This window comes from Adiantum capillus-veneris, chromosome 9 (genome assembly GCF_014529385.1).
Source record: "Adiantum capillus-veneris isolate H3 chromosome 9, ASM1452938v2, whole genome shotgun sequence".
Taxonomy (NCBI): Eukaryota; Viridiplantae; Streptophyta; class Polypodiopsida; order Polypodiales; family Pteridaceae; genus Adiantum; species Adiantum capillus-veneris.
The window spans coordinates 126,738,286-126,757,187 of record NC_140939.1 but is presented as its reverse complement, the minus strand read 5'-3'; the positions used below and the strand labels follow the sequence as shown (position 1 = coordinate 126,757,187).

General features: G+C 46.4%; 1 protein-coding gene across 1 annotated transcript in view; it reads left to right on the top strand.

Moving 5' to 3' along the window:
- EMB1417 (Pentatricopeptide repeat (PPR) superfamily protein) overlaps positions 1 to 18,902 on the top strand; it is a 118,261-nt gene that overhangs the window by 55,008 nt on the left and 44,351 nt on the right. The window contains exons 3-4 of the mRNA XM_086520122.1: positions 18,493 to 18,594; positions 18,681 to 18,824. Of these exons, the coding sequence (XP_086376248.1) occupies positions 18,493 to 18,594; positions 18,681 to 18,824 (246 nt within the window). The remainder of the gene's footprint in view (positions 1 to 18,492; positions 18,595 to 18,680; positions 18,825 to 18,902) is intronic.

The following is an 18,902-nucleotide window of genomic DNA, read 5'->3' as shown; positions in this document are numbered from 1 at the left end:
TTGCAGCCGTCACGATGCCGGGAGTATTGGGAACAGTGCCCCATTGTTAGACGACAGTTCGGGGGCTGTTTAGGGCTGAAAACAGTGAGAAAACCAGTAAATACAGCATGCTGTAATTACTGTTTTTGCGCAGGAAATAGAGGGTCTACGCTATTGGAGACGAGTCGGAGCTTGGGAAACTATCCGGGGCAAGTTTTGGAGTCGTTATGTTGCCGAAATTTTGCCTGCACAGGTGCCATCTAGTTGGATGCACATGAAAGTCTCAAGGACTTGGGTTTTGTAGCTGATTCCTCATTCCTGAAGAGTAATAAAGAAAAACCAAAATGGGCGCCAACCTTTGGGGCCTACAGGTGTCGCTCTCTACTTGGGAGCATTGTAGCTTCCTGGCCGTGCTTTTGTTTTGAAGTGTAATTCTAGTCTCAGTTACAGGTTCCTTTTAAGTCATTGCTTTGTGTCGTAAAGTCAAGTGTTGAAGAATCGGGTGAAAACTAACGTCTACCGCCCTACGGGCTGGTTTCACTATGGATGCAAAGTGGATGGAAGAGCATGAATTGCCAGAGTCACCAAATGTATTGCGGCTTTACCTTGAGGCCTTTGGGTTATAGCCTACGTATGCCCCAACCCAACGTGTGCAAAGGAGGGGTAATGATGGAGCTAGAACTCAAATGTCACAAACTGGTGACGTGGCGTACACACACACACACACACACACACACACACACACACACACACACACACACACTACCCAGGCATGGATAATCCCCGCGGGGAAAAAAAAAACCTAGAGAAAATGCTGACGTGGCACCGTCATACGGGCTGCTGGCGTGGCATCCCGTAAATCGCGGCGGGATTTGCGGCAGTAGAAAAGCAGGGCAGATTTGCGTGGGCTTTTGCTTTTTGTGGCTACGCAAATTAGAGAGAGAGAGAGAGAGAGAGAGAGAGAGAGAGAGAGAGAGAGAGAGAGAGAGAGAGAGAGAGAGAGAGAGAGAGAGAGATGAGCATCTCCTTCAGATGATTGCTGCTCACTTTGGCACAGTAGTTCTGGGATCCTGCATCTTCTCCTCTGGTCCACCTCGCATTCAGGTTTTGGTGTTTGGGGATACTTCATTACCAGATTCAGTTACTGTGGCTATGCGCGATCGAGACTACTCTTGCCGAATGGTAGTCACTGGCCGTCCAGGACAGTGCTTACGCTGTCACGAGATGGGACACTTGGCGCGAGAATGCCCCACACTGCCACGCCATCGGCAACAACAGCAGCCGGCTCGTGGCTCTCATGCTCAGCCATGTGGTCAGCGCCAACAAGCGGCTCCTCCTACTACTACTCGAGCACCTCCTTAGCCTGCAGGTGCTCCTAGAGCTTCGACCCTCCATGTCCCTCCCTCTGCTTCGGCTCCTACTGAGGCAGCATGGCAGACAGTGGGTCGTAACCATTCCTTCCATCCTCGTCCGCAACCTCCAATGCATGCAACTCCTAGTGTTACCTCTCCTACTCCCTCTCAAGTTTCCACCACCCCCTTACCACCTGCTTCTCCTCACCATTCTTCTTCTTCAACACAGGATCACTTACCTTTGCTACCAGCTCCTCCTCCACCTGCTGTTCCTCCTCTCGCTCCTCCCCCTCTTCCAGAGGCTCCTATTCCCATGCAGATGGATCATTCACCGCTACTACCTCTCCCTCCTCCTCCTCCTTCTCCTATCCTAGCTCTCCCCCCTCCACCTTCTGGCCCCTCCCCTCCCTCAGCAGCTCATACTTACGTCCCACGCAGTTTTCTCAGCTCTTGCCCTCTTTCATGGGGCACTCATCGGACTGAGATGTGCGGTGACTCTGACGGACCATTGCGGGTACAGCTCTACCTTATGCATCACAAGACAGGTTGTGTTCCTTCTTTGATTGGCAGTCGCTCTCAGCCTAGGCATTCCTTTTTCCTTCCATTCCACGCTGCTCAAGAATGGTCCGAGGATCAGGTTCTCCATTTTGTGCACGCCCAGACTATGGCTCACCTACATTTATGGTTGTCTACTTCTGCCCCCGATGTTCTGTCTCCTCACTATCCTTCATGTATTGGTGCTATGGAGTGGAGTGATGTTTATGCTTGCTATTCATTGCCTATGGTCATTCATGTATCCTCAGATGTGGTGCTTCCTATGTCTATGCGCATTTGGGGTGTCAAGGCTACAGCATCGGTAATGCAATGTAAACAAGCTTAGGTTCGCAGTAGGTGCAATGAAACACCATATTTTAGAGAGGGCTTGCGGGTTGCTTTCCTACCGCCTGAAGCTCACCCCTTGGATGGTCCAGTTGCCTCCAAGAAGATACGCAGTTAGTCAGATAATATACCTACTCTTTCATGCAGTCTATGGATTTACATGTACTTTCTTGGAATGCTAATGGTTTACAGACTTCTCGGGTAAAAGGGTCCCGTAAGCTTTTACTTCGCAGAGATTTACACACTCATGTAGTGGGCACTGTGGACATACTACTAGTACAGGAGCATAAGATTGCCGCTCCTTTTGGCAATCTCATGCCATCGGGCGCCCGCACTTTTTGGGAGCCTGCTGTGGGCATTCATGGTCAGAGTTGTGGTGTATGCATCTCAGTGGGGTCACGTTTCTTGGCCTCAGTTCAGCAGCATGGCACACTAGTCGCTAGCAGAGCAGTTTATGTTTCTATTCGGATTCGGGAATCTATCATTGGTTTTATATCAGTCTATGCACCCACTATCCCTCGGGAGAGGGCTACTTTTTGGTCCTCCTTGGTTGCTGCTCTACCTGCTGTAGACTCTTGGGTTGTTGGAGGTGATTTCAACAACGTTGAGAGTGATTCTGATTGGCGAGCCACCACACCTCCCGTTCTATCCTTCATTTCTCCCGATGAGCAGCCAGCTTGGGATCGATTTCTCCTGGCGATTCAAGGTGTGGACGCTTGGCACATACCCTCTTTTGGTCATCACCCTGCTACTCTTCATTACTCTTGGGGGTTTCAGCGACAGCAGGGGAGATTATTAGAGCGACTTGACCGTTTTTACATTGGCACTTGGACAGCAACTCTAGGTGGATTTACTACTATATGGAGAGGAACGAGCCTCTCAGATCATTTTCCCACATCATTATTCCTCTCCTTCACTAGATCCTCTGCTCAGAGACGAGGCTGCCGCATCCCTGACAGTGTTCTCACCACTCAATTATTACAGCAGCAGATTCATGACTTGTGGTCCTCGGATGCTTCTTATAGTGGACCCCCTGGAGAGTTTCTTGCTCACTGCATTTCTCAGTCTAGTACTTACTGCCGTGATCGGACTGCTATCATTCATCGTCAGTTGAGAGTCCGTGAGTCTGATCTTCATATCCCTCTGGGTTCCACTCAGCGCTTGCTTGAGGAGTGGCCTCATGATGCTTATCTCGCTGCTAGACAGACGGAGCTCACATAAGAGATTCGTCGCGTACAGGAGGCTACGTCTGAGTTCACGCATCATGCTTCAGTGTCTCATTGGATAGCTAAAGCTGATCGAATGAATAAAGACTTCTTCGCGGCACATAAAGAACGCCCTCCTGGCACCACTCTGTGGACTTTGCGCGATGCTCAGGGGACACTACATATGCATCCTGATGTTATTCTTGATATGTCTGCAGATTATTTTGAGACAGTGGTCACTGCTGATGTATGCACTCCTGAGGTTTTACTTGCCCGTGAGCAAATCTGGCAGCACACTAGACATCGTTGTACAGACACTATGGCAGAGATCCTGTTGGCGCCTTTCACACTTACAGAGCTCCATGCTGCTATAGACAGTCTTGATCCATCCTCCTGTCCAGGCGAGGATGGTCTCACTAGAGCCTTCTTTTTGACATATTGGGATGTATTGCATACACCATTGCTTCGCGGTTGTCAGGACATCTTTGACTCAGGATATATGCATCCGGCTCTTTGTTCAGGTCTCATATCTCTTATTCCGAAGGGGGGTGACACCACTCAGCTCCGACAATGGAGACCTATTACCCTACTCCCTTCGGTCTATAAGATATTAGCGTTACTGATCAGCCACCGCTTGCGGTCGTTCCTACCAGATATTATTCATACTTCTCAGACAGGCTTCGTTATGGATCGATGCATTCTGGATAATATCTTCACTTTTTATGAGGCAGTAGAGTGGGCAAGATCATCTTCTGAACCCATGGCTTTTTTCATCCTAGACTTCGAGAAAGCATACGATCGTGTTGACTGGGACTTTCTCGAAGGATCTTTAGCCAGGATGGGTTTCCCTATGAGTTGGATTTCACGTATTTCCGCTCTCTCAAAACTGCCAGCAGCGCTATTACCATTGGTGGCCGTGTCAGTCGTAGTTTTGAGCTTTCTCGATCTGTTCGTCAGGGATGTCCTTTAGCAGCCTATCTGTATCTTTTTGTGGGAGAGACTATGTTTGACTTTCTTCGTGCTCAGAGTCATGCATTTCGGGGATTGACCATGCCAGTACCTACAGCTCCAGACCTTATCGATCAAGAGTTTGCTGATGACACTATGCTCATGTTGCGCTATTTGCTACCCGCTCTTGATGCAATGCGGGAGGCCCTATAGGTTTTTTGCATTGCCAGTGGTGCACGCATTAACTGGCATAAATCCTTTGGGTTATTGGTTGGCAGTGATGACATACCTACTTGGGGGACAGCTAATGGTTTCACATGGCTACAGCCGGGTCAGACATGCCGATACTTGGGCTTCTAGGTTGGATTTGATGTTTCCTCACAGCAGCAGTTTGCACCCGTACTACAGTCTATTCGCAGGAAGCTATGCCATTGGTCTTCACGTCATCTGTCGTTGGCTGGCCGTGCATTGGTCGCCAACCAAGTCATTCTGGCTACAGTATGGTATACGGCTTCTTGTTGGATGTTACATTCTGGTGTGATAGCTCAGCTCCGCCGACTAGTAAGGAACTTTTTATGGAGTGGCACAGACGGGACTATTGATACTCATGCTAGAGTTCGCTGGTCCACGATCATTCGTCCTAGATCAGAGGGAGGCCTTGGCATCATTGATCCAGAGTTACAGAGCCGCGCACTTCTTACCAAGCTTATTGTTCGGGGTCTTTTTCCTGGCCAAGAACCTTGGAAGATGCTTCTTCATGCTGCTCTTTGCACAGTGACTCCACGACTCGGCACTAGAGATGGTCATACTTGGCATTCAGGGTATCGTTTTCTCTTTACGGATGCTCCTTTGTCTACTTCCACCTTCTCACCCTTTCTACGATCGCTCCTTCAGATTTGGGTTTCCATGAGACGGACTATCGTACGCTCACCTCCCTCATGTCGTGAGGAGATTGAGCGCCAGCCTCTCATTTGGAATGCTACAGTTCTTGATTCTTCGGTTCATCCACCTCGTCAGCTTGGAGAGAGGACTCACATTGATTGGGCTGCTTGGGATTCTGGCCTTGCAGCCTCTATGCGGTTGTTTTATGAGACACGTATGTTGGATGCAGATTTTGTGACAGAACATTATGACATTGGTCGCGAGGTGCCAGACAGACTGCTTGAGATTGATTCTGCCGTTCCTTCACAGTGGGATGCAGTCATGTGCGACACACTTCAGATGCCTCCTCATTGTGGCTGGGAAGGCCTCTTTGACCGCAGCACTCTCTTATTAGTTCGTTTGGACTCCATGCTATTCACAGTTGATACTGACAATTCTCAGGGGATTCATGCTCGATTGACATACTCGGCCACTTCTCCACTACATATCTCCTCCGGTGCTCGATGGGAGGCCATACGAGTAGTTGGCTCACGCGGGAAGTGTCGTTGTGTTGATCCCCGTTTTGCTTCCGCTGATGCTGCACTTTGGAGGCTTTGGGTGTGGGAGGGCCGTGCCCAGCTTTACTGGGACCCAGGAGAGTGGCATTGGCCTCACTCAGATCCCACAGGGGCACCCGTATCTTTCTTTGAGTACACTGTCCGGATTGGAAGATTAGCATTGATGAGACAACAACCTCAGCAGCCCACTCGAATGCGTTTCTGGTTACATTCAGGCCTCTCTCATGCCTATTTGCAGCAGTTTTGGTCCGCGATCTGGGATTTACATGTTGCTCGTCGTATTTTCTTTTTCATGTGGATGATTGCTCATGCGGGACTACCAGTTGGGACTTGGCTAGGTACTATGGGTCATGATCCGTTATGTACTCGCTGCCCTTTGCGTCAACTTGAGTCACCTGCTCATTGTCTTTGGTCATGCTCAGCTTCCCATGTAGTGTGGCTTGCAGTTTGCTCTCTACTCAGCAGATCAGGTGTTCAACATGGATTTCTTACTTGGGGATCTGTCTCATGGTTGATGTCGATGCCCGGCCCGCATCTTTTCTACGAGGGCTCAGCCACAGATCCAGCCTTCATGCTTACCTCCACTGGTTATCGACGAGGGACTTTGGCTATGATACCACAGATTGCTTGGCAGGGAGATACGCAGACACGTGATGCAGTTTTCTCAGTCATCACTAGTATTACACTATGGAATATTTGGAGAGCTCGTTGTCTTCACATTCTCAGTGCGGCTCCACAGCTGCTTCAGGATATCCTCACTTCCATTTGGCTAGACACGATTCACACCCTGATTTGGCAGTGGGATTCCTCCTCCGGTACATCTAGAGCAGCCGAGGCTCGTCGATTTGCCTTTCTTCGACGTTGGGCACGATCCCCACTCTTCTTCACATTGACAGGTGGTCAGATTACTTGGCATTATGCCCCTCCTCAGTGGTTTCTCCTTCATTCCTCACACCGACCACCATGAGATTGTTCTAGTCGAGTAGTCACTATAGTGGCTCTCCTTCTTTCATTCAGCTTGTACACCCCGCGTGATAGGCTATTTTGGCATCCGCTGGGATTATTTTGTACTCAGTAATATACAGCCCTGACTTTTTCCAAAAAAAGAGAGAGAGAGAGAGAGAGAGAGAGAGAGAGAGAGAGAGAGAGAGAGAGAGAGAGAGAGAGAGAGAGAGAGAGAGAAGCTCTTTTGCTTTATTTTGGCTCAAGAGAGCTTGAGAAAGAGAGAATATGCTTTTGACTTTGGAAGCTTTTGGGCTCTGTTTTTAGCATCCCCTGTAAACCTATTTATTAGAGGTTGTGGGCTCTCACTTCTCAGAGCATCTAGATGCAGAGTCTGAGAGTGAGTCCCGGCCACTCCTTTGTACTTTGAGTTGTAGATTAATACAAAAAGAAATACCGAAAGGGGCGCTAGTCTCTGGCGCCAATATCTCTAGGCACGGAACTCCGCCGGCCAGTGTCGAATCAATTGTGAACTGTGAATTTTTTGAAATGAATTCTTGTGGTGTCGCGGTAGATTCTCGACTTGGGAGTGTCCAAGTCTGTTACAGTGGTGAGGAGAAGTCTCTGAAGCCGCCTAGGAGGTCTTCTAGACTTAATCTCCATAATTAGCCTTGATTTGAGGCAATCTTGTATCTTAGATTGCCCTAGGATTTTTATCTTTTGGTGATACCATCTATGTTCTCTTTATTATTCTGATGTAATTCTACCTTGGGGTCTGTGCCCTTGAGGTGATTTTAATAGAAAGATCTTCTTTTTCGGAAAAAAAAGTCTGTTACAGTGGTATCAAAGCACGACCGATTTCTCTTCTACGGGAAATGCGATCCTTTTTACGTGGCACTTATGGCTTCAGGCAGAGATCAATCGACTTCCTCTGCATTCGGAGATGCGGGAAGAGATCACAATGAAGATTCACTTGAGGAGTACGGCCCGCCTCGGCCTACTCAGGCGGAGCTCGAAGAGATGGGGCGTCGATGCATTGATCGGCGATGCAACAAAGATGATGCTTAATTTTGCGAAGGACCCAAAATTTGCAAAATATATGAGCTAGACTTCTTTCGATGAGGTGCACTCACAGTGGCGGCAAACCACAGAACCACCCCTCAAACCGGCTCTCAAGAAACCTCCTACTCCCAGGATGTACACAGAGCAAGAATTAGAAGAGGTGGTTGATGCACGAATTGCTCAGCTTTTTGACGCACAGAACAAAGCTAAAAAGCACGACAAAAAGCAGAAGAAAGACACTGACTTTCCGGGTTATTTGGGTCATCAGTCTACATTTGAATCGGCAAGAAAGCAGAAGAAGCATGTTCGATTTGAAGGAGTACCCAATTCTTCCTCCTCTTCTTCTTCTTCTTCTTCTTCTTCTGCTTTCAGTTCTTCTAGCTCCTCTGACTCGAGCGAAGAAGACAAAAAAGGCAAAAAGTGAAGCAAAAAGCAAAGCTTCGGAAAGGGCAAGAAAAAGGCAAAGAAGCCTAAATCTCGCCCCGTGGTTGACAGTTCTACAGAGGACTCATCTTCAGATAGTTCGGACTCTGATGATTGTAGCTTTTACTCAAAGAAGAAGAATTTTTATAAGCCAACTAGTATGACTTTTCGGAAAAGTAGAAAGAGGAAGAGCAACCCCGACAAGAAAGAAGAGAATGCATGACCCAAACTCACTCCTCGAGAGAGAGCTCTCTACATCAAGGAGGGGAAGTGCTTTGGATGCGGATAAAATTGGGCATTTCTTCGTGCAGTGCCCTAAAAAGGCACATAATGAACAGAACGACAAGGACGAAGAAAGGCCTGAGAGTTCGAGAGCAGCTGAGGAACGTGGAAGGAAAGGCAAGATGGAAACAGGATTGGTTCCAGATTGCGTGGGTACGGATCCCAACATGATGTACGAGAGTATAGAACTTTGCCGAGCTTGGGGCAAAGTGAAAGACCAAGAAGCCCTGATCTTCTTTGATGGAAGAGCCAAGGCCAACTTCATTTCACCAGAATTGGCGGCGTGGCTCTAGATCACACCCGATCAGATGGGACCACTAGCAGAGGCAGTTCTAGTGGCACCCGGCAGGGACGTAGCCATTACATCTATCATTGGCAAACTTCGGTTGCGTTGTCAGGGGTATTTGGGGCATGAGGACTTTTACATAATGCCTTTGGAAGGTTGTGATGCCCTCTTGAGAATTCCCTTGTACCACAAGAACAACGCCGTGGTCACTATCGGGCGAGGACCACAGTGAAGGGCAGAACCATTGTACTCGATGTAAAACTCAAGGCGAGTCTGTCCCTGTTGTATCGGCTTCGGCCATTTCAAAATTAATGAAATCCAGTCTCTCGATCTTTTTGAAAGAGTTGAGTGATGAGGATAGGACAAATATGTCTGAACTTGATAAACAACGCCAGAATTTTCTCCACACTCATGCCAATTGCTTCTTAGAGGGCCTCCAGGTTAGTTGCCACCCGCTCGTCCGGAAGATCATACTATTGATCTCATACTTGGAAGCGCACCATCGAACCGGTCACCTTACTGTGTGAGCCGAGCCTAGAACAAAGAGATTATGAACCAAGTGAAAGACCTCTTGGAAAAGGGTCTTGTCCAGCCTAGTACTTCACCATACTCCTCTCTAGTGTTGTTGGTTTTGAAGAAAGACGGATCTTGGAGAATGTGCATCACACAATCGTTGAGGAAAAAGGTTATGACCGAATACCAGTGTCCACGTTTTACGGGTCACCGGGGTATTACTACCACCTCGAAAGGGGTTGAGAGATACTTCTTTTGCCGAGACTCAAGAAGGATGTGGACGAGTTTGTGCGCCTTTGCTTGGTATGCCAGAAGGTCAAGTTTGACAGGCATAAAGCACAGGGATTGTTACAGCCTTTGCCCATACCCACCGCCCCTCGGAAAGTATTGCAATGGATTTCATTTCTGATCTCCCGAGAACACAGAGTGGTCACGATGGTATCTGGATTGTTATTGACAAATTTAGCAAGCAAGCTCATTTTATTCTAGTGAAGAAAACAGTCAAGCCGGATCACTTAGCGAGACTGTTTGTGGCCTAGATCTTCAGATCACATGGCATGCCCGAGACGATTGTCTCCGACAAGACCCCATATTTACGAGTTTGTTTTGGAAGGCTATTTGGGAGAACATTGGCACGCGGTTGCAATTCTCGTCATCTTTCCACCTGCAGACTGACGGGCCATCTAAGATTGCCAATTCAGTGGTTTTAGATTTATTGAAGTCTTACATCTCGGATCAGAAGACTCAATGGGAAAAGTATCTACCTTTGGTGGAATTTACCTACAAGAACACGATACACTCTTCGACGGGGAAGGCGCCATTTGAGATTATTGAAGGTGTTGCGAAGGTTCCACCCTTCCTAAGCACGAAAGATAAGATTTTTGAAGTCGATGAGTACACGTGCGACTTGGACACGGCTTTTGCCAAGGTCCGCGAGGCTTTGTAGAAATCTCAAGAAAGACAGAAAAAGGCAGCAGATCGCCATCGTCACGATTTGAGATTGAAGGAGAATGATTGGGTGCTCTTATGTTTTGAGAAGGCACGCCTGAGAAAGAAAAAGGGAAAGGAGAGGCTTTTTCCAAAGCTTAGTATGCGATACTACGGACCTTTGCATATCTTCAAAAAGATCAATGATGTCTCCTTCCGGCTGAAGCTACCCAACACTTGGAGGATTCACAATGCATTTCGTGTGAGTCTCTTGAAACCTTTTAAAGGTGATGTGCCCGAAGATAGGGAGCCTGATGAGCAACCGGAAGTGGAAGAAAATGAGGAGATTCTTGTTCCAGAACAGATCTTGGCAATAAGGGCAAAAAGATTAAGGGTAAAGTGAAAGGTGCCCAATATTGAATCAAGAGTTTTCTGTAGTTTGGTGATGTAGGCTCATTATCAATGTCAGATAAAGCCATTGCAAGCCACACTGGATAGATTTCTGTGTCACTCGGAACAAGCATAAGAAAGTCACCTTGGTGCACATCAGACATAGGGTCAAACTCTTCCCTTGGCCTATCTCGTTGAGGCCCACAAAAATGATCGTTCAACTCTTCAAGGCCTAGGAATCTTTGTGCTCTTTGTTGCAAATTCATTGTAGTGCTTTGTATGTGAGAATATTCTTGAGTTTTTGGCCAAAACATTTCATACAAGACTCCTTCTGATATGATTGCTTTTCCAATCTCTTCAATTACCTTACTCCAATAATCTATCACGGGTCTATAATATCGCGGAATACTTGAACCATTCCCTAAATTTTTCCAAAATTTTATATAGTTCTTTAGCTCGAAAATGACTTCTTCGTGGGCCTTGACATACTCGACCATTTGTACTAGAGGTGGATCTCCATGTGGTAACATTGGCTTGCCTTCTGTGTCTGTTTTCCAAAGGCGAATACTTCCACTCCAACTTGATACACCTACATGTGCCTTATATTGCATCATTGGTGTCTCATCCTGCATAAAGAACCTGAACTGAAGCGGTTTGGAATGTCCAACAAGTATGTCTTGTCCATCACAAAGATAGCCATCACAATATTGCTTGAAATCGGGGATCTTTGTGAGAGAAAATGGAGCTGGAGATGAAGATGAGCTGTTTCGTAATGTATCCATCAAATGTGGCAAAGTATATGTTTGTGTAACTCTCAACTTCTCTGAAAACCTACTAAACATGGCGTCTATGTCCTCATGTGTATGCCCAACCATTAAAAATCCCAGCTGGATGGTTTTGAAAACACCCCTTGCAACAAGCATTGACAAATAGGCAAATAAGTATCGATTTTTGTTTTCCCTTGCACAATTATCTAATTGTAGCAACAAGTTCTCTGGCAACCTGCGAAATGTTGACCCCAATTCCTCTTCTGCAATTTTTGACTGCACAATGGGCTCTTTTCCATCACTCAAGTTATGGTAGTCCAAAGCATCCCTCGAGTTCAAAGCATGTAGTAGTGAAATATTGCTCCTTGGAAGTCCATTTGTTACTAGATCACCAAGAGGATGCTTATCTATCCTCTCTAGGTTATGTAAACAATTAGCAATTGAGCCAATTGTAAGATTTGGATCAACTCGCCACAAACCATTCAAGACTAAGTGTCCGTAATGACCTTCTCCATGTCCATGAGTGATCATGCCAATCAATGCCACCTGCAGATTATATCCTGAATCCACACCCTTAGGAACAATGCGTAATCTAGGAATGGCAGTCTTCTTTTGATCCATCTTATCATGGATTATGCATACATATTTTTGTGGTTGAGTTTCTGAATACGTGCGCCATGCATAATATAGGCTTCTGCAACTCTTTTGTTGTGCCATGTGAACTTCTCTCTCCCTCAAGAGAAGAGCTCTCTCTTCAAAAGAAGGTTTAGCTTCTAACCTTGCCTTGATTGAGCTACAAATATTGCACTTAGAGAACTCACTCGTCTTTTGTAAAAGTGACATGTGGGTACTCTTTGTTCCAAATTCTACCAAAAGAAGATTGGGATAGCTTCTTCTCATAGCCCATTTGGTCAAGTGTCGTGTTGATTTCACATAAAATATCCACTTGTTTGTATGTTGATGGAATCACCAATTGAGTCTCTCTTGCGCTATCTAGCAGTGTTCTACTTCTATGTGGCATCTTCTCAGAGTTGTTTTCCATAAACTCATTTAGTAGTGCTCTTGCTAAACTAGTATGTTGAAGTCCCCTTCTCAATGTACATGTGTTCCCATGTACATATTGGCGCACACCATTTTCAAAGTTCTCCTTGTATCGATAAAATGATGTCTTTGGTATTCCATGTAGCTCATACCATGCTCTACAACAAACAATAGAGCCATTTAGCCTGAATTGGTATCGTGACTTCTCATCTTTCTGATTGTAATGGCTATTGCCCACACAGGAGCAATAGGCATTATGGGAATGATTACCCGCAACTACATTATGTGAACATCAACATATAGAATGACAAGAGAAGGAAGTACACAGTACACAAGCACAGAACACCTCTTGCTTCATTCATGTATAATCCAGACTCAGAGTCACAACAGTAGATGCCATGAATATCATAGAGATTGGTTAAGTTACATCAAAAGACAGGTATGCCCCTCCATATACAACCGCTACTCCAGCGCAGATCGGGAACGGTGCACACACTCTTGTTCCATGATATCCCGTGAAGAACTGCCGCTACGGCCTCCGCATACCGCATGACTCCTGATCCGCAGTGTCCAGATCTCCGCAGGACCGCATGTGCGGCTAATGCCGTAACATCTGGCATGCACGGTGGATTGCGTGAACCCACACTCAGCCCCTCCGGTTGGAAGGTTCCGGTGGTTGCTCTGCACCCTGCTCTGGTGAAGAGGAAATATCAATGTAGCCAAAGCCTCTAAAATCTGCAGTATGTGCCCGATAGACCTCATCCAGAAGACGTGGATCTATCTCAATTTGCTCCGGCCAGGCAGCCCGAGGAATAAACCTACGCCGCTCCTTACGAAATCAACGAATCATTTTCTGCAAACGAGATACATGAGCCTGAGCTTCATCACAATCCTTTGTAGCTTATGCCCAATCAGCAACATCAAAACCCTCGGGAACAACACTCTTACCTCTGTCAGTGTTGGAGGACTCGGGGTGTTGCACCACAACTTGCTGAGTGGGTGGCTGTGCTCGCACCTCAGCAGCCAAGCGTGTGCTCCAACTTTGTAATTGATTATCCAAAAAAACTCGGAGATCTTCTTGCATCTCCACTGCCAACGCATTCAAATCATTCATATTAATCATTACATCGCCAGGGTGCGAGGCTAAGTAGGAGGCTAGGCTATGCTGCGTTCTCAACTGAAGAAGTTCCTGTTGAATAGAGGCCACAAACTCAGCATTAGCCCCTTGTAACATTTGTATTTCTGCCCCCTGCTGGCGAGTTGTTGCAGTCAGCTCTTCATTTTGAGTGAATAACTCGTCAATGCGAGTCTGCGAAGCAGCTATCTGCGCTTCCAGCTCATTGACTCTTCCCTCTGTGGCGGAGGCTGGCCAGGCTGCACGAATAGACTCTGCAAATCTGCTCAAAAAAGTGCCGCATGCCTGCAATTGGTCAACGGGGGTCGCTGCGGTAGCCTCCCAAGGTAGCGCTGCGGAAAGAGGACCTCCCGTCGAGGCCGCATTGGTAATGCCAGAAGTTTCCGGTTGAACGGGAACATCCGCAACCGGAGAGCTCATCCGCACAGGAGTAGCACTGCCCACTCTCTCCTACATTTGGCGGCGCTAGCGAGCCACCGCAGAATCCTCCGAAAGAAGAGATGCAGTTGCCGGAGGTGGTGTCCCGGCGCCAGCGAGCCACCGTAGAATCCTCCGAAAGAAGAGATGCAGTTGCCGGAGGTGGTGTCGAAAATTGCTGTTTCTCCTTGCCGCGCTTGCGGCTTGCTAATCCTGCACCTGCAGTGGCCATCTCTTGGGCTCCAGAGGATACCACTGCTGTCGATGGACCAGGCAAATCCCCAGTGCCCACATGCTGCTGCTGTGTTTGCCTCTCAGCCGCGGCACTGCCAAGCTTTGTGTTTGCGACAGAGGAGCATTAGTGCCTTGGACCACCAAGCGATCATCTTCAAAGTGGCAGAGAGGACGCAGGGCGAGAGGAAAAACTTCTCTTAAAGGAAAAATCAATGTGAGCAGTTGGCCAACCTTTGTATTGGTTGGGGTATTCCTCCCCAACTTTGCCATCACTCTTTGGCACTCCGCCAGGCAGGCGCTCTCTGACCACCGCTGCCCAAGCTACTGGCCCAAAGTTGGCCGAATGCAAAACATTTCTTGCTCGCGTCGAAATGGTATAAGTTTTGGCCTGTAGCCAAATCGCCTCGAGAAACCACCGATATGCATCCAAGGCGGTTCTTGGTTAAATTCAAGAACTATCTTGCATTGGATGCGAAGTGGATGGAGGAGGAGGACCTAGCAGATATTCTCAGATTGTGAAACTTTACCTTGAAACTTTTGGTTTAGCATAGTCTATTTTAAATGGAACCCCAAATTCAGCTTGGCCGGATATTTAGTGCAGTGGGTATGTACAAGAGGGGAGTTACTCCTCTCCTTTGTCAACAGATGCCTCGATTTTTGATACTAGAGTCACTGATGTCTCTTTGAGCTTCAGGGATACTGAGAGCTGATTGTATTCTGCTGTATGACTTTATGAAATGGAATTCCGGATAATATGAAATGATTTGTTCTTGACTTGTTTAAGTGCAAGAACTGATAGACGAAATGACTGTAGCATTTTGGTCTGAATGATCTCGATAGACATGGTTGCAATAGGGATTAGTCAATCGGGCATCTATGAGGTCTTGAGTGGATCTAAATGCGATTGCTAATTGCATTGCCGATAAATCATGGTTTGAGATCCGAATGAATGTTGAATGTGATTTGTCATGTGATGTCCTGTGATGTCTAGTGATGTCCTGTGATGTGTGATGTGACTGTCGATTGGTACATGTGCTAGATGTGTGTTCCTAGTGCGTCAGTACTAACAGTCAGTGTCTGCTAAGACAATTTATGGCTTCTGTCTGTTTTGCAGGCGTAATCGAGGGTGATTACAATGCTTTCCAGAGGAGGTATGTCACAAACTGGTGGCGTGGCGTGGCGTACACACACACACACACACACACACACACACTACCCATGCATGGATAATCCCCGTGGGAAAAAAAAACCCTACAAAAAATGCTGACGTGGCACCGCCGTACGACTGCTGACGTGGCATCCCGCAAATCGCGTTGGGATTTGTTGCAGCAAAAAAGCAGGGCAGATTTGCGTGGGCTTTTGCTTTTTCTGGCTACGCAAATGTAAGAGAGAGAGAGAGAGAGAGAGAGAGAGAGAGAGAGAGAGAGAGAGAGAGAGAGAGAGAGAGAGAGAGAGAGAGAGAGAGAGAGAGAGAGAGAGAGAGAGAGGCTCTTTTGCTTTATTTTGGCTCAAGAGAGAGCTTGAGAAAGAGAATATGCTTTTGATTTTGAAAGCTTTTGGGCTCTGCTTTTAGCATCCCATGTAAACCTATTTATTAGTGGTTGTGGGCTCTCACTTCTCAGAGCATCTGGATGCAGAGTCTGAGAGTGAGTCCCGACCACTCTTTTGTACTATGGGTTGCAGATTAATACAAAAAGAAATACAGAAAGGGGCGCCAGTCTTTGGGGCAAAATCTATCTAGGCACGGAACTCCGCCGGCTAGTGTCAAATCAATTGTGAACTGTGAAGTGTTTGAAGTGAATTCTTGTGGTGTCGCGGTAGATTCTCGACTTGGAGTGTCCAAGTCTGTTACAGCAAATGTATATACGGATTCAGTGCAATAGAAGTGTGCATCGCTCTTCAAGTGTTAAGGTATTATGCTCACTTCTATTATAGATGGAATGACAAAAGTATGAAGGTGTCATTAAGTCGTTTATATCTATGTGTTCTGACCTTTTTTGCGGGTACATGCGATGATAAAAGCGTGCTAATAACACAAGATCATCAACTGTATGTTTATATGGCATGCAATTGAGGGCGTTTGCGATTTCAAGAGAGGGGTATGTCACGAGGACGTGGCAATTGCTAACCTTAATTGTTGGTTTATTTTCCTTGATGTTTATTTAATTTTTGGGACCCTCTTTTTGAAGTTGCAAATGGACGGACACTGTATGGCTAGTGTGAAACGGTCGACGGTTGAGAGTTTCAGCCGCAGACGGGAAGGCCTTGTTGCCACGAGTTGGTCGGTCCGACCGGCACTGGAATCCAAGCAGTAAAAGTATGTCTATTCTCTACTCAAAGTTTGAAGAGAAGATCATCCGATAATTGGCCTACATTGCATTTTTGGATGTGGTCTCAGTGGTGATAGATGGTCAGGTGACTAGTGAAAGTGCCATGGAAGCATCTCCTAAAATTTAGGGAACTGCTATTTTGGGCCATGAAATCTGTTCGCGTTATTAGCTGTGGAATGACCAGAGGAACATTTTATTACTCTGCCGCTAAGTCAACTGAGCAACCGGTTGAGATATTTTTAGACCGGAAGGTGTAAAACGGGAAAACCATGCATGAGTGCCATTTGACACATTTTTGGGCACTTTTGAGCTTCAGAGAGAGAGAGGCGTTGAAATTAAACGTGGGGCTACATTTTCAGCCGAATGGTGGATTGTTGCATGTACCAAAGCTACTGTGTGCTTGCCTACCCTCTATGTACAGTGAAGTGCAAGAACTGAAGCCTTGCACAACATTCACTGCTCTCTCTCTCTCTCTCCCCCATCCGTGCAATTATGTGATGCCCCACAAGAGGGCTCTTCATTTGACCTATGTACATTTGTGTGGGTACATGCGTGATTGCCGAGGCAAGAGCCTCTTGCACAGGTACTAGATTAGCTAGTTACTAATCCAGGGTGAATCTGGGCTTATCCTCGATTCATCTTGGTATATATAGTTACTAATCCCCCGCAAATATAGGTGAATTCAGAGAGATTTCACGCGAGAAATCTCGTCCGATTCAAAGGGCAAGTAGCCCTACAGGTGCGGGAGCTCGAGGACTTGCTACGGATGCTACTGGCTTGCAAAACGGAGCCCAAAACAAGGAAATACAGCTTGCTGTGTATTTTTGCAGGTTTAGGGTTTCGGCCCTAAACGGTCCCTAATACCCCCAGAGTGCGATTGACTCGCGAAACGGAGCCCAAAACAGGGAAATACAACCTGCTGTGTATTTTTGTAGGTTTAGGGTTTCGGCCCTAAACGGTCCCTGATACCCCCAGGATGTCCGGGGACGCAAGGGGACCGCTATGCAAGTGATCTGGCGCATTTTCAGGGCAGAAAATAGAGAATTCAGCGTGCTGCAGATTCTCGCCAAGTTTTGTAAAGTGTTCGTATGTGTAGGGAAAGTCACTTTTTGCGCGGAGATACTGTCTGAGAAGTGTCCTAGTACAGTTATGCTGCTGAAATCGGCCAGCGCAGGTCATTTTCAACTTGGATTATGCGGGGCAGCTTGTAGGAAATCACAGGTTTTATTCCCTCTTTGAATACAATAAAGAAATACTGAAAGGGGCGCCAGTCTTTGGGGCTATCAGTTGTCGGCGTCTGCTTGGTAGCGCTCTAGCTTCCAAGCCGTGTGTGTTTGAAGTATCGATTCCCGCTATAGTTTTTATTTGCAAATTTTCTGTCCCCTAAAGTCTAAAATAAAGTTTCGGGTGAACACCTAATCGTCCGCATAGAGGATAACAAGAGTCTGTGCACACGTGCTTACATGAATCCATGTGTAGGCATGTGTGTATTTATATTTATTTATTTGTATTTGAGTTATTATTTATCTCTACATAGATGGGCGTGCAAAATGTTCTTAGGTGTGAATATCAACATGTGTATGCATACACGTATTTCTAATTGCATGTGTATTCATAAATCATGGACTTCTTACAGAAACTCCACTGTGAAGTCATTAACACCAAGAAAATAAGAACATGCGAAGTGTTGATTCCTTAAACATCAGACTCTTACAATATAGACATAAAACAAAAGTACAATCTCTTTATAACCTCTGAGAAGCTATAAATTGGTATTAGACTTGTTGAAGTGCTGTACCTCTGAAAATAAGTCTCAATGGGAGACACCCAAATATACAGATGTAGCTGTATAGGTAAACCATAAAATATTGGTATGAAGCTGGTGGACAATGTGAAACAAGAATTCTAGGAAAAATGTCTGATATCTTCTTTTCTGTGTAGATGTGTTGTGCTGCAGGAGGCAAAAGACCCAGAAGACCTCCCATGTGGAAATCTCGGCACAGAAGAGGTTCATTCAACAAGGCAGACCAACTTCTGGAATCTGTAAGGGATTTGCTTTCGAGTCTCTCTGGAGTTTGTACAGGTTTTATCTCTATCTGTCTTTCTGTGACAACATCAATGGTTTGCAGCTTGATTCAGTGCCTAATGTCAAAGAGGAAGTTTATGGAGCGCTTGACACGTTTGTTGCTTGGGAGTTGGATTTTCCATTGATTACTGTGAAGAAGGCCTTAACTACCCTTGAGAGGGAAAAAAATTGGTCTCGGATTATACAGGTTGGTCTTTAGATCTTTGCTTGTCCACCAGTTGGGCTGGTAGTAGCTTACAAATCAGTGAAGGAAATGCTTTTTTGC